At 42.8% G+C, this 16,932-nt stretch overlaps 1 protein-coding gene across 4 annotated transcripts in view; it reads right to left on the bottom strand.

Moving 5' to 3' along the window:
• Nucleotides 1-16,932, bottom strand: part of ANKAR (ankyrin and armadillo repeat containing) — a 1,199,016-nt gene that overhangs the window by 948,110 nt on the left and 233,974 nt on the right. For all 4 annotated transcript variants that reach the window (XM_078680368.1, XM_078680367.1, XM_078680369.1 and 1 more), the window contains one exon: nucleotides 4,326-4,548. In XM_078680368.1, the coding sequence (XP_078536494.1) occupies nucleotides 4,326-4,548 (223 nt within the window). The remainder of the gene's footprint in view (nucleotides 1-4,325; nucleotides 4,549-16,932) is intronic.

Genomic DNA, 16,932 nt, shown 5'->3' with positions numbered 1-16,932 from the left:
TGACGGTTTGATCCATTAGATGGAGGAAAGGATGCTGTGCCTCAATAAATGCACAGCCCGCCAATCCTAGCCTTTAGGGCCCAGGAACCACATCCCCCGGGGGTCTTTATTTTTTATTAAGGGTAGCTGGAGTGTGGCCCTGAGCAACTATGGGCCCTGGGGACTCCATCTCCAGGGAGCTTTCTCATTTATGATGCAGAAGGGGGGGGGGGGTGCCCCCCCCCTTCCCGAGCCAATAGCGGCTCCAGAGCCCCTTCACCCCAAGCCAGTAGTGACCGCAGGGACTCCATCCCCTGGCCATAGGTAGGTGCCCTGTGCCCACCCACATACCACTATGTTGGCGGCTCTTGCATGGATGTCATTTAGGGGAATCTAGTGATCACAGCTGTGACCCCTGGCTTGTCCCATGCGGCCCCTGGCATTGCATTTATGGACCCTGGTCTCAGAGGTGGAAAAATCTGAGCCAGGAACACAGGAGCAACTCCTTCCTATGGACGTTGGTCAAGGCTCCACTTATGTTGTTTTCTGTCATTTTGTTAATTAAACTAGTAGTGAAAAATACTATATTTCTCACTATTAGTGAAATAAAGAATGGAGTAAAATTAGCTAGAAAACGATCCTTGTTGGCAGCTGAGGTAAGTAGAAAATGCTTTTAAATGCATGTTGCATTCATGCTTACCGGTTAGTGTGTGTTTAGGTGAGAATCAGTGTATGTATGTGTGAATGTATGGGTATGTGTAAGTGAAAGTAAAAGTCAAATGGCTTTTGATGTCACTTCTGCTACTCCTGGCATTTTAGTGAATCGAGGTCCATGTGTTCTGGGGGGGAACCCATGGTCCTACAGGCTCCCCACATGCACCCATCCTGGGTGCATTAGAAGACAGCACTGCCCATGACCAGCAGGAGCAGATGGTTTTGAATGCTTCTACCTGGTGGGAACAATCTACGTTTACCTGCCCACGCTCTCTGCTCTCACCGAGGCAAGCATTTTTAAAGCTCCTACCAGATGGGAGCAGACATGTGCTTCCCTGCCTGTGCTGTGGTAGGCAGGTAAATTACTATGTCCCGTAAGTGATCTCCCCAGGACACATCGAGTGAGCTGGACCCTGGGGATGGAGTTCCCTGGGCCCTGCTAGGCTCGGAAAGGGTGGGGGCATGCACCCCTCTCCCCTTTCTTTTAATTTTCCTCGGGGGAGGGAGTCCTAGTGCCCATGTGCCCCCTCTCTTTTAGTTGAACTCTGGCCCAGGGAGATGAGGTCCCCAAGGCCTACTGAGGGACTGGGAGGAGGGCAGCAAGCCCCTCCCTTTTCATTGAAGTTAGGGCCGTGGGTCCAGATGCCCACCTCCCCAAAATATGTTTTTACACTACTCCTCGGCAGGTTATTCATCTAATAGTGCAATCTTTTTTTTAAATAAAAATTGTACTGTGGATTTGCAGATCCTCTGCAAATTTGTAACAACATTGAACAAAACATTTTTGGGGCCCCAAAGTGGGTTTCTCTGGCCTGGGGGGTGCGGGGTCAGGGTATCCCTTTCCTGTCTCCTTAAACTTTTTTTTCTAGTACTCTGGACTGAGTCCAGAGTCCTAAGATGGCTGTCGCCACAGCATTGTTGATGGTGTGGGAGCCTATCAGTTAAGATATATCAGGCCACAGATCCTCTGTGGCATGAAATATAGAAAGGATTTGAGCATTAATTGCTCTATAACTACTGAATGGATTTACACCAAATTAAAAAATCTCACTTTCTGGAATAAGATCTAGCTTTCTGCCTAGTGTGGTGTAAATCCCTTCAGTGTTTTTGCTGTACGAGTGTTCAATTTTCCTTTGGAAAAATGAATGAGGAAAATGTGTTTTGGGATCTCCTTTTTCTCAGCCCCCACTTGACGGTTCGCCCCAAAACTTTCCAGGAAGAAGCTGAAGTGGGTATGTCTTTTTTTGGAAAGTCTTGTAGAGATACGCCAACGGTTTTGGTTGTGGTACTTCCATATCCACACAGATTAATGGCACATGATAATATTTCCCATTAATACACATGCAACTATTGGGAGGCCCAAGCTATATGATACTAAAACCTTATATTTTCATTTTTTACACCTAGGCCATTTATCTGAAACATTGTTCTTACATTAGTGTGACAGGGCAGGTGTGTATAACAGCATCCATTGATAATCCATTGATAGTGATGGAATACATATTTTAAGATCCTGCCTCAGTCTATCAGCTGTAGGTTTTGCAAAGATTTCGTAATCACTGTTTAACAAAGTAATTGGATGACAAGATTCAGGCTCCTCTGGATGTTTTCTGGATTTGAGAAAGCTGACCACAGTGCCATTTTTAAATAAAGCTGGGATATCTCCATTAGCATAGATACATAACTAAAGTAACAGGGGACGATTCACAGAATTAACTTAAGACAAAATCCTAAACTTACTACTTTTGGTATTCACAGAAGGCATTTAGTAGTAGTAAAGTTAGGATTTTTTCTTAAGTTCGATTTAAGACAAACTTAAGACAAACTTAAGACAGACTTAAGACAGACTTAAGACAGACTTAAGACAAACTTAAGAAACAATCCTAACTTAAGTCTGTCTTAAGTTTGTCTTAAGTTTGTCTTAAGTTTGTCTTAAGTCTGTCTTAAGTCTGTCTTAAGTCTGTCTTAAGTCTGTCTTAAGTCTGTCTTAAGTCTGTCCTAAGTCTGTCCTAAGTCTGTCTTAAGTCTGTCTTAAGTCTGTCTTAAGTTTGTCTTAAGTTTGTATTAAGTTTGTCTTAAGTCTGTCTTAAGTTTGTCTTAAGTTTGTCTTAAGTCAAACTTAAGGCAACATCCTAACTTTACTACTACTAAATGCCTTCTGTGAATACCAAATGTAGTAAGTTTAGGATTTTGTCTTAAATTAATTCTGTGAATCGGGCCCACAGAGTTTCCAATGGATAGAGAAGGTTTTATAACATTTTCCAGGGTATCCATCTTACCCATATCTTTCCACTTGGAAGTATTTCTATGGTAGGAATAATTCTGCTTCCATAAATGGGGTAATAATAGATCCTGCTGCTTGATCTGAAATGTAGGGAGTTGAGAGAAAATAAACATACTCATTTATATTGGCCTTTGAAGGTTGAGTTTATGATGTGTACAATGTTCTTCTGTGATGAAGCATTATATTTAATTTCTTTGATTTCCACTATATAATGACCAGTTTCTGGATTTTTTAAATCTAGTGATGGGATTTTTACCCCTGTACTAACCACATTAGTATTTCACCAGTGAACTCAGCTTCTTAGTAAGCTCTTTGTCCAAATATTTCGCTGTTTACCTAATATTGATGCAAAAAAGTAAAGCTTATGGTGTCTTTGGCTATTATCCATGTATAAGAATCTTCTCGAATACATCTTCTGAACATTTGACACACAATCACGAATAGCTTTCTTAAGTGATTTTAAATAGCACTTTGAATTTTTCTTCTTTGTAATGTTGTGAAATAATAGACCCTTTCAAAGTAGGTTTAAATGCATCTCATATTATGGAAACATGTATTATTGACGGAAAAATATATGGGATAGTTGTATGTATTACACAGAGATAAAAACACCTCTGTCAGAAATAATGTATTGAGCAGTCAGGTAGCAGGGAGGATGGGAAGGTAATTGAGATTGAAAATAAATTAAGATGTGTGAGGGAAAAAGCAATGAAAGACTGCAAAAGTCAAGCGGAGGAGGGAAGAGAGACAGTGAGCGACACAGTCTAAGTGCTCAGTGACAAAGTCTCAAATGGAGAGAGAGAAGAGAGAAATGGTGTAGGGACCTGGGAGAGTGAAGTAAATAATGCAAACACAATGAAGCTGCGGAGAAAATAAGAGAAACGAGCAGGACATGCATTCCAATGTTGTGGTATTGGTACACAATTCAAAATGCAATGTGTCCCTTTCCTATTATCACAGAAGCTGGCAAGCACACTTAAGACCAAATAACAAATTCCCCTGCACCATGGAGTATCTTTCAGTGCTGCAAACATTAGGAAAGTAAACTACCAAAATCTGGAAATACGACAAGTGAGATAGCTAAAGACTGGGAAGAACAAGTACATAAATTCTAAAAGACTAAGGAGAAAAGTTTGTGAAACGACCCCAAGAGATTATGAACATCAATAGATTTATGGAGTAATGTTTCTATGTGCAACTCAAACTGGAATAAACACAATACATCTTCACCAAGACAAGCAGAATATGTAGTTAATTCCCAGGTTTAGCAACATGAGGATGGACCATGGCCCCAAACAACTATCACCCTCCCCATCCCGCAATGTGTTTAGAACTGTAAAACACTTACCATGATCAGTAGAATGATAAATGCGTCTCTGATTCAGGTTCAATCCTGCCCTTGCTAGCTGTACGATAATTGGTGTATGATTGTGCAAGGCAGCACGGTGAATTAGGGCATAACCAGATTCATCAGCGAAGCCCAAATTAGCAGCTGGAACTTTACGGCAGCAAGTATGGAAAATCGCAGAAAGTCCTTTCTCAGCAGCAGCTCTCAATCCATAATTTAAACTCTGAAAACAAGCAAGTATGTTTAATTCACAAGACAAATAACCACAGCATTGTTACATTAAATACTACATAGTTAATATAGCAAACTAATACTACAATAGCACACTTCCCTACAATTTTCTGGAACAACCTACATTACACTCATATGTATTATTTTGCAGACACACGTGTTGTTGCATTTTCTATACATTTTCAGTTACCTTTATTCAATTTGATTTAGTTAAATAAACACTTGACAGCTTACGTGACGGGTGTGTAAAACAGTAGATGAATCACAACAACAGCTACCGATAGGCAATGAGCTAATACTTTGCAGATAAATGAAAATTGAAATAATACCCCCAGAAGAGAGTTCATGAGTCTTGCAATGGGCACTGGAGACTCAGCTTTCACTTCTCACGCAGTCAGATCCATGATCTGGTATGGCCTTTTTAGGTCTGGCCAAAGACTGTTTTAGCTGTTTTGTCAGCTTCATGCTTTTCCCAAAAAATCATGTAGCAGGTTGTAAAAGTTAATTGCCTTCGGTAACGTAATATCTGGTAGAGACACAGCTAAGCCGCAGATTCCTTAACTTTTGAATTCTCCAGAGGTGCTAGTCTGGGTCCAGAAAAGAAGAAACTGTCGTCCACGCACTGGAGGGGACTTATATGGCTCCATTGAGGTAATGACTGAAGTTGACGTCATTACAGAGCCGTACGACGCTGTCCCCCGGCGCGCAGAGGTAGCGCTGAAAAATGTCCAAATCCAGCCTGGCGCCTGGGGGAGCATTCAAAAGTTAAGGAATCTGTGGCCAGATGTCTTGATCAGATTTTTAAAAATATCTTTTCTAATTTAGGTGACACACTAATAAATGCCTCGATTCTTCTGCAGTGGATGGATCATGTGGCCATCCTCTTTGATATTATTTTAAACATAAGTTGATCGTTGACCCCCCACTTAAATCTCTTCACCAGTGCATTCTTAGTTTAAAGTTATCCCATCCAATTTTTCTATGGCACAGCAACGGAAGCTGTGAGAATTGTATGATGATTTAAGTAATAATGTCAACTTAGTCAATAACTGGACAACGTTCCTGAAAGGCATACAAGGAAAGATGCTTTCTGGCTCTTCGCAGAGCTTTGGGCCTCGAAATAATCTTTGGAGAATCAGAAAGTAAGTGGCCCAGAATACTTGACTCCTCAACTGAATTAGAATAGCTGATTAGATTCAAAATTAGATAATAAAGAAAATGTAAACTATCGATAGCCACTACTCAAGCATATTAGCCGCAATGCCAATATTTCTAAAGACATATTTATAATTATCTCCGAACTTTTATCCCCTAATTTTGGTGAAAGACCATTTCCACCTTTGAGTTTCTATGGTATGATCTTTCTGACTTTTTTAAGTACAGCTTTGAAAATATTCTTCTGGTACTCTCTAGGCTTACACTTCTTAATGCTAATCATTTTTCATAACCCGAACTTGCCGCTCTGTAAATTAACTGCTTTCAAAACCTTTTTACTATTCAGTTGACTGCACTACGGCAAAGCTCAGTGATGTTAAGTCTGGGATCCATAGTGGTCCCTACCAGGTCAGAATCCTACAACTGCTATCTGCAGTAATTACTAACTTCTGCATCCAACCTTTGATATCTGCCATCGTACAGAGGAATTACTAAAAAACCCTTTGGTTATTTGAAGCATCTTAATTAACTTTCATCCAATCTCTTTGCTTCCTGTTACCACTAAGGTTCCAGAAAATGCTATGGACAAGGTGATGTCCCTGTTGTTGAAGAATCATGTCCTCCTTGACTTAGCAGAGTCGGCTTCAGTGCACATCACGTTGGCTAGATCTTTTGATGTCTGCCCACATGATATGAAATAGAGGTGGCAGAGCAAGCCTTATGCTTGTGGCCTTCCTTACGACCATCCACAGAGTTTTCAAGAACATCCTGTAGGTACCATTCAAAGACAGGAGCATTGAGAACCTCACCTTAGAATGGCTGAATGGTCTTCCCTGAGCCATATCCTTTTTTACATCTATTTAACTGAATTGGCACATTTGGTTTCTATTTTTACATATACGCAGGTTACTAGCAACTTGGATGTCCAATTTACTGGTCATCAGGGCAGGTTTCAAAGTTGCCTCAATGAAGACCTTTTTGTGGGAAATCCATCTATATCATGGTCCAACTCGTGGTGGCCTAGCTCCTTGGGTATAGCCCCAGTTTTATTGGCACCTATCAAGAACCTAGGTTCATTAAGGACAAAGGTTTGTCTCTGAAGATCTATGTATTCAAATTATCATCCCTGATTCATTATAGCTTAAAACTTTGCAAAAAATATTTGCCCTATCGCAAAATGATCATCTATGTTATGATTGCTTCCTGTTGAACATTATGAGAATGCTTCCTTAAATACATGAAGAACAAACGTCAACTCATCCAGAATGCAGTTGCTCACTTAGTTTTATATCTCTCATGTCATGATCATGCTTTTGATCTATCTCTCTAGGCTTAATTGGTTGCTGGTACACAAATGAGTGGATATGCATCTATCCAAAAGCAATGCATGGTGTGGGCCCTTTGTTTCTATAGGGCAATCTATGCAGATGTTCTATGATTAATCCCATTCAGTTTATCTCTTATAATCTCAGGGTGGCCCCTATTTATTTATTTATGGGAAGTTCTGACACCTCATAACAAGCACTAGGGGAAGGGGAAGCAGGGTACGGTCATGCTAGCACAACAATGCTCTACATGTCCAATAATAATCAATTAAAATAGTCTGTAGGTCTTCAGTAACAAGACTGCCTCTTTGACAATAGTATATGATAGGGTGGTTTTAGCAATGGTAGGTAAATTGGAATAATCATGTGGTATACATTGGTTCTAAGCCATCGGGCCAAATACAAATTAAGTAGGACTTGCTTGGATAGCTCAGATTCAATTGCTTTTAGGATGAGCAGAAAAGATGGGTTTTCAGAGAATTTCTGAATTTTAGGTAACTTTCTAAGTGCCTTAAACAATGTTCCAGAAAGTTAACCCTTGTACACAGAAGGCTCTTCAACTAAATCTTTAGATTTCATAAAATTAGTAAATTATAGAGTCTGCTGAGGCTACCCTCGCAGGGCTGAGTGGGGTCGCCAAAGATAACGAAGTGAAGAGCCTCAGTGTTTGGTCTAATCAAGTGAGTGTGGATTTGTTTCACAAGGGCAAAAAGTGATGAAATCCAAGCTACACTGGTGTCCTTGCTCGAATGACCAGGACAGAGAAAAAATCTCCATACATAAAGATGTTTGGTGGTGATGTAACCCACTGGAGCCATTGAGGTGATATCAATCTGCCAACGCTTGGTGGCCATCAATGAATCACGTATAGCTCCAGTATTTAAGATAGACAAATTTGCCACAGTCATTGGCCCTCTGAGGACGGATCAACAAAAGCTATTTGAAAGACTAAAATAAACTGAAAAATCCCTAGTTTCAATATGACTTTCCATACCAACATTCTAGGAACACATTACAGATCTTAGGGAGTGCGTACACATCCTAGAATACAAGGCCAAAGATTAAGAGAGCCACTCCAGGAGAAATATTATCTAGATTACTGGACTCCTGGAAGAGGTTGATGGACCCAGCATGGAGCTGTCCCTCGAGGAGGGGGTTTCCGCCCAGACTGCACTTGTTGGATTCTCCAGAGTCTACTCTATTGAAAGAGGTGCACGGTCTTGGGAATACTGCCTAGACCAAGAGCTCCTCCAATCTGGTAGTAGCCTATTTACTTAACTACAAAGATCATGACTGACTGCTTCAACTGTCAAGCCAAATGGCTCAAACACAGTACACAACAGTGAGGTGTTTCTGTTTCCAGAATTCACAGTGTTGGTTTAAGAGCAATGAAATGTGTTTCTTGATATCACATGTACACTTAATCTCGGAGTCAGTTTAAATTGAAAATACTCAATATCTTCTTATAATCCTTTACAGAATGTGACACAGTGAGATGGATGGATACACAGCAGAATACCAAATCACTGTGACATAGTTCACACATTGCAGAAGAAGGTGAAAGCATAACAGATTAAGATCATAGCACCTATGGAGATCGACTAACGAACATGTAGCCCCTGAAGGTTTAGAATTGGCACAGATTATCTCGTCCCACTATGCCACATATGCTGACCTAACAGGTCTATCAAACTCTGATGCCACTGCATCAGACAGAAAGGGAGGACATGAACCCGAATACTGAGCCACTCCCACATCACCACAGATGAGGGTTCAGTTTTAAGCTGTGATGCAGAACCTGCACAAAAGTCCTGAAGGAAGAAAGGCACTGGAGAAGAAGAAACTTGGATATTACCCTCCATTCAATTATCATGGCCACCCCATGTGTAAGATGATACAAATGTAGCCTAAAGGAAATGTATGTGACAAGATGGCTTGATTGCTGACGTACCTAGGATTTAATGTAGATGTCCCAAGAGATGTTCCTCAATTGAATTCCAGTAGAAATTCAAGGAGGCTCTCTTCTGGATCTGTTACAGTGAGATTGGAAGGATTTGAAGTAAGGGGCGTCCAATCCATCTGGCTCAACACTATCATTCTAAATTTGATGGATAAAAACTATTTGGCCTGTGAGAATGCCACAGTGGATGTACAACACAAGAAAGTAGAAAAAGCATTGAGCTAGCCCCACCATTTACTACTATATATGGCTATAAGCTAACGCTATGATTCAGGAGAATTTGCTTATGTTTGACTTCTAGCATTAACTTTGTACCCAACCAGATGAAGGAGCAAACCACGAAGAGGAAACCTGCCCGTACTCCCATCTGTAGAGAGCAGACTTAAAGGACTGAGGGAAAGTAATATGTTGAGGTGAAATGAAGAAGAGAAGGAGGGCAATTGTTATCCAACATCAACTAATGGAAAACAAAGAAGAATTCACTTGTGAAATAGATGAGCTCAGATACCTCTGGGATAACTTATGTGCCGCAGAGTTTTCTAGCAGTTCATAAAAGCAAACCCGTCCAACTATTAAGCTCTCTTCTTCCCCTTGAGACTAGTCATTGTCTTATATGAACTGAAATGGATGCTTGCCAGACGCTACCTTTGGGGCTGCTCCTTGCTTTTAGCTATTCCTGGTGCTTGCTGTTCCTTCCTTGCGGCCGGGCTTGGCTCAGCCCCCCCTGCACACAGAACGACCGGCCGGGCTTTGCTCCGCCGGTCCACCTCCTGCCTACAAGCCCCAGGCTCCCTTGGGGCACGTCGACGACATCACTGACCGCACCAGGAGGTGCATAAAGACGGATGTATGTTATTACAACGCATGCCTTTACGACGCAAGTTTTACAACGCAAGTCGTTACAACGACTTGCGTTGGGGGGCGCTGGATAGTGAATAGTTTAATTTACTATTTGTAACAGGGGGAGTCGGTCGCCACTTCCCTTAACGACCCCCGGACATCAGTACATGGATACCAGCAATGACACACACCTCTTGTCTCCACAGTCTCCCGAGCAGCTGCACGAATGGTGGCGGCCCGACATACAGGGGCCGGAATCAGAAGACGAAGAATGCGGTCCCTTTAACTGGACGGCGGCAGGGGAATGGGCGGAGCCTATCACCACATCAAATGCAGAGGAGTTTTCAGACCAGGTGTGCTTGCTCGCCGGAGGTCACGAGAAAGAAGGAGCCGGGACGTTAGGAATCTGGAGAGAAGCAGACGGAGACTTGGAGGAAGCGGAGAGAACCGAGGAGCGGACGGACATACCTGTGACGGGAAACCGGACCGGAGGAGAGGCGCCCTCGGAAGACGGAGAGCCAGGAGGCCAACGACAACACGAGCCGCCCAGCCGCACGCTAGGAGGAGGCGTGTGGCTCCGCGAGGTACGTAGCCGAATCACGGGTTGGGTGAGAGGCAAGGGAGGCACGGGGACGTGACTGCGGCTCTGGGTTACAGTACTTGCGCTATCGTTATCCAACTGCCCTGCCCTTCACTATCACTCGTAGCCGCATTTCACTGTTGGTGTGCCCTCACTCCCCTTCCCTTGCACGACTACTGTTGGATGGTTGATCTGATACTTGCCCTCTCACATTTTGTCTCCCCGACTCGAGCGTGCTGTGGGCGTCACGGAGTCACGGAAGACGAAACACCGACGAAGCCCCAACCGATCCCCCAAGACGGAGGACACCTCGGGAAAATGACGAACAGACCGAAGCCGATCCCCCCGACAAGTATCCTCTCGCCCTATATGTACTGACTTTCTGTTAACCAAATTAAAACAACCGTTAACCAAGACTCGTATCCTGCCCCTTCCTGCCACCAAGTTAACACTATTCCAGCTCCAGTCCCCGTGGATAGTAGGGAAGGTGTTGGATAGGAAATTAAAACTATTCCCTATCCTAGAGTGCTCCCCAGCACAAGTCGTTGTAATGACTTGCGTTGTAATGGTTGCGTCGTAATGGTAGTGCGTTGTAACAGTTGCATTGTAAAGGATGTTTCCCCATAAAGACTCGTCAGGTCGCTCGTCCCGCGAGGACTCGTGCGGGACGCGCCAGGAGAAGCCCGGGACAAGGGCGGGACCGTCCAAGGCCGTCACAGGCCGGAGGAGGCCGGGACGGGCCACCCCCCTAAGACTTGGACTACAAAAGCAAGTGACCAAGACTTTAATGTACTTTTCTCCACCTGTTTAACTAAGGTCGATCTTCTCTGGTAATTATGTCATTGCTACTATGTAAAGGGATTAAACTAACCGGGGGAAGCATTACCGGAACATTGGATAATTTTATCACCAGGGCAGCAGCTGTCCTTGAACGAGAGATAGAAATTACAGAAAAACGTCTCTCTATAGAATCCCTTAGCTCCAAAGGTTCCTCGTTAGGCACACTTAAAAACTGCATTACCCCTGAAAATCGAGTAAGCCAGTGTCCAGTGGACCCAGAGCTCAGTATAATGTCCGACACTCAAAGTATAATCAGTTTGGGGAATAGTTCACATGATGGTAATATCACTCAGGAGGAAATCGGGCACCCTAATATCCACCCCACCTAGGCCTACGTACGTTCCACCATAGACAAAGTCATCACAAGCACTAAACAAACGAAGAAAAGGAAGCGGTGTGGGGGAGGTCAGAAGGGTAAATGTTCCAAGATAGCCAAAATCGTGAATAAAGTGGGTAGTCGACCAGCCCTCTGCAATCCTACACAAGTCCCCGCCTCTGTTATATCCAAGAGCATCCCCCTTCCATCTAATTCTGACCCCCATCAGCTACCGAAACGATTACCAATGACCGTACAGGGAGAAGGAGGAATAATTGGGCAGGTCGAACAGATTGTAAAATCCCTAATGCTCCCACTAATTGAGAGATTACAAATTATCTATGATAACCTGGGCAAGCTACAACAAGCCACATCAGATAACACACAACTGTTACACTCACTAATAGATAGCAAGCGAAGTGGGGGACAATCAACAAATACAAGCAAGCGGACTGAATCTATCCAACCACCTATACCCATCGCTAGACAACCTGTTACATCTAAAGAGAAAGGGTCTTTAATCAACGGGGATCCTAGACCTATGGCCACAAAGGATAGTGTCCAGGGTGAGGAGGGAAGTAGCAGTCTCATGGGGACACAAGTGATCCATCATGGAGAAGGAATACACCCATCCCCACAGACTAAGGGAACTGTACAAAATAACAAGATAGCCCACAACAAAGGTAGCTACATCACATTACATTTACCACCTCAAAGCACCCCACTAGTAATCGTTCTGGCAAATGTTCCTCCCCTCCGTCCGGGAGAGAAAGAGGACTTTTCCCAGATTAAAAACAAGGTTACACATTGGTTATCCCGAAATACCGTACCAGGTCAAATGGTAGGGCATAACATAATCATGGCCCGGAGAGTAGCCTGGCTGGGCCGCACTAGAAAATGTAGAGAAGGAGATTGTATAGTGTTAAATTTCAATAGCCCGGTACCAGTGGAAAGGATATTGAGGGAAGTAGAGAGAGGTAATCCACAGGGAGGTCAGGGCATAGAAATTCTACCTCTTGGGTTTTTCTGCAGGTCGGGGCCGATGGATGGTAATAATAACAGGAACAGGAGGTTTGTTAACAAGATACCTTATCATAGAGAATTAGAAGAGTTGGATATAAATACCCCGAGGCCCAACGCAGTTCATTTGAGGGGTGGATCATGATACTTCCCGTGTACGGAGGTTTCAAACAGATATAACGTCCTCTCGGGCCTTAATGACTGCGACTGATTGGGTGGTAATCTTACCTTTTATCCCCCCACTAATGAATCTAACCTTTCGGCCGGACACTCCTCAACATCAGATAGACCTGGGATAGTCCCTGATAACTTAGAGATGATCCCAGATACAACGATCATAGTAGTAGAACAAGGTCCCCGGGAGGAAAACCCTCTTGTTTTAACAAAGCCTGATCTAACTAATAAGCCCATCATCGTGACAAAAGAGGTTAATTTAGAATACAATGTCCTCTCTTGGAACATCGCGGGATTGCTAGGAAAGGTCACAGACCCCCTATGGGTGCAGTTCGTAAGCCAATACTCCATCATTTGTCTCCAAGAGACATGGGATACAAACTGCACATATCTTTGGAGGGGTATAGATCATTTAGTGTACCAGCAACAAGCTCAAATAGTGGCCGTGCATCGGGAGGATTGGTCATTTTCACCTCCCTGGCTTTAAGAAGTAGTATAAGGGTTTTTTCCTCCGGCAACAGAAATAGTCAGGCCATTATACTGGGGAAGACGACAGTAGCCTGTGTGTGGTAAACTTTTATAACTCAAGTAACAAGAGTGAGGGATGCAGGATCACCGAACTGAAAATTTGTATTAATCGGTGTCGTGGCCCAAATAGAAAGCACCTGCTTCTTGCAGGTGATTTTAATGTGCACCCTTGCGGCGATCCCATGTTAAAAACTTTGGCGATCATGGGTTGTCTGTCAATAGCGGGGTTACATTTTGAGCACACAAAACAGGGAAATGCATTGAACCTCATGCTAGATGAGCATGACCTGATGTTTACTATGAGTATAGCGCCACCGCTGAATACACAAATGGAACCCACGTTTAAGGGTAGAAATCATGGAACCTTTATAGATTTTATTCTAGCTTCTAGACCTATTATGACCCTTGTTAGGGGCTTCTGTGTAATTCCAAGTGCACACAGCGATCATAATCCAGTCTATGTGTCATTAGGAGGGAATTTCTTGACAAAAAAGGATAAAATCTCTGGAGGTAACATGATGCAACCTATTAATAGTGGTCGGCGTATTAAGTGGAATCATGGTATCTCGTCCCTCTTCCTTGATGGACTTAAGAAAGAATGCGCAGCTGATTTTCAAAGCTGCCTCAGCGATGAACCTTTGGACATGGGAGTCCTTAAAGCTTTTGAGGGTATTGCATTTAAGGTAGGAGAGATGTTGCATGTCCCGGGTGGGAAAACCCCATCTGGAGATCCTAAATGGTTTTGCCATAACTGCTCTAAAGCAGCTAGAGATTTAAAAATGGCCCTTAGAATTATCTCCCGGAATAGACTCCGGATTAGCACATCTCGGCTAATCTATAAAAAACCCTAGCTAAAAGGAAAATGGAGTTGAAAAATGCACTTTGGAGGGAGCTTTTAGACCCCTCGACCTTATCAAGCCACTCAAGATTGTGGTCCACAATTAACCGTTCGCCGTTATTAACACCAGTAGTGAAAGAAGTTGGGTCCAACATCACGGAGGAAGAGTGGGTTTCCCACTTTTCCCTAATCTTTCAAGACATAGCTGCCCACCCCGCTCAGCCAAAAGAGATGATGGGGTTGGACGTTATGGTGTTCTCAGAATTGGAAATGATGGAGGGAATTAATAATCTTTCAAATAAGAAGGCACCAGGTCCTGATTGTATTCCCCCCGATCTATTCAAATCTAACCCTCTATTTTGGGCTCCCATCTTGGCAGCAGTGGGAAATGCCGCAGCGAAAAAGGGTTGCCCTCCATCCTGGGGAGTATCGACTTTTGTACCCGTATTTAAGAAGGGTGATCGATCTTGCACAATTAACTACAGGCCCATCTCCCTGATTGATTCCATTGTTAAAGATTTAGGGAATGTTATATTGAAGAGGTTGACTACATGGGCGGAGGAGAAAGATATTATATCTGACATTCAGTATGGGTTCCGTATGGGGCACTCAACTATGGCTCAATGCCTAAACCTTTATCTGATCTTGGGTAAATACACACTTTCACGTCCAGGGACCATCTACATGGCCTTCATGGACCTTTCCTCAGCTTTTGACTGTGTCAACCGAGGAAAGTTGTGGCAGTCCATGGAGGCCATGGGGGTTGAGAAATACCTGGTGGATTTCCTGAAAGATCTACATAAAGACACTAAGGCTAACGTAAGATATACCATAGATCTCAAGGTGACAAGAAACTTCAGAACTAGTCGGGGGGGTCAGGCAGGGGTGCATACTGGCCCCCTTTCTTTTTAATCTTTATATAAACGACCTTGAAGAGCTATTGGTAAAGACAGGGGCTGATTATCCCTTTGTGGGACGACAAGGACTGCCCGTCGGGAGCTGATTATCCCTTTGTGGGACGACGCAGTCCTCTTAGCTCGCACGCCGAAAGGGCTTCAAACTTTACTTGACGCCTTTCATGGGTTTATGGCTAGGCGAAACCTGTCCATAAACAATTCAAAATCCTATATAATGCAGATAGGGCAAAATCAAAAAAATAGTATCCCTTTAAGGTTGATGGTATCAGGGTGCCCACATGTACATCTTTCTCTTACCTGGGTGTCCTCCTAGATCATCAGCTAAATTGGGCCCCACTCTTGAATAAAAAAAAAAGGAGAAGTCACCAGGGCTAACGCCGCGCTTTTTGGATTTGCCGCAAGAACGGGCAACAGACCAGTAGCGGCTATGCTGAAGATCTATCGCGCAAAGAGCATTTCAATAGCTAGCTATGGGAATGATCTATGGGGATACTGCAACTTAGAGTGTCTCCAGGTGGTCGAAAATAAATTCCTTAAACAGCTTTTGTGTGTACCTCAGGGGACCCCGAACATGTCTGTGCATGAAGAGACGGGCACTCCTTTTATTAGTGACATCCTGTCCCTGCGACCCCTCACTTTTTGGCTACAGTGTTGGCTTAATAAACACCTTGGTCTTACTCATAGTCTTCTAAAAGAGACCTTAAGCCTAGATTGTATGTCCACAATTCCTTGGATGAAATATCTTAAAACTAGTTTTAGTAGAGAGGGGCGCAATGACTTGTTTTTAAAACCAGAAGGAATCACTAGCAAAGACGTAGCGTACATCAAACAATCCTTTATCATGCGTAAAACATTAGAAAGGGAGGAAAGGGAGCTGTTGAAGCCTAACGTGCATCTTCACCTGATGCTCAAATTCTCGCTCGCTGTGGAACCTTACTTACTTTGGCCACTACCAGCCTATGAGCGTTTTCTACTAACCAGTTTCAGGTTCAACTTGTTTCACCTGTTATTAGCAGTCCCTAGGGGGTGTCATAAAGGGAATGTGTTGGCAGCCCGTGGCTGCGACAATTTGTCTCCACAGGATTTGCTGCACTTCATGTTTTTATGTAAATACTATGAATTCCCAAGGGCTTTTTATTTAAAACTGATTTTAAAAAGGCTGAATTTCGTACAAATTCGTCCTTCATTGTTTTATTTACAATTGTTAAAACCAGATTGTATACCTCATGTGGCTGGTTTCCTAAAAAGTGCAATGAAGTATAGGAAATGTTTAGATACATAGAAATGAATTAGTATCCTCCCTATAGATGCTATCCTCACTGTGCAATAATGGGAGCCTAATGTAATGAATTAACTTTTCTCTTTTAATTGGCGTATTTGGTGTATTTTGTATTATGTATTTTATTGGAAAATCTGTGTGTATTTTGTCTATGAACTTTTATGGTTTTGCACAAGAAAACTGAATAAAGTGTTTTGAATATGAACTGAAATGGAATACTATGTATTTTGTCAAAGAAATAGAAAATACATTGACAAACGAATGCCATTACAATGTGGAATCTCAAACAAATCTGTGACCCCTGAGAATGCATGGAATTATCATTTTGAGGAATAACCTAGCACAGGGTCAGACATTTCATGAACTAGTATATCCAGATAACTCAAATAACAACCAAGAGTACTGTACTCCTGACAAATGTCTTAATAATATCCAAAGGCAACAAAGTATATTATGGAAGTCAAATGAAATAAATAACAAGAAATTATGTAAATTATAATCAGTGAATCTTATAAACATGTCAATGAAACAATCATACTATTGTTATATGTATTTTCACATATTCTGGAATTTGAAAAGACTCCTACTCTATAGAACGATGCTA

Source organism: Lissotriton helveticus, chromosome 3_1 (genome assembly GCF_964261635.1).
Source record: "Lissotriton helveticus chromosome 3_1, aLisHel1.1, whole genome shotgun sequence".
NCBI classification, from domain to species: Eukaryota; Metazoa; Chordata; class Amphibia; order Caudata; family Salamandridae; genus Lissotriton; species Lissotriton helveticus.
Note: the sequence above shows the minus strand (reverse complement) of the source record. Positions and strands in the feature narration are given on the sequence as shown.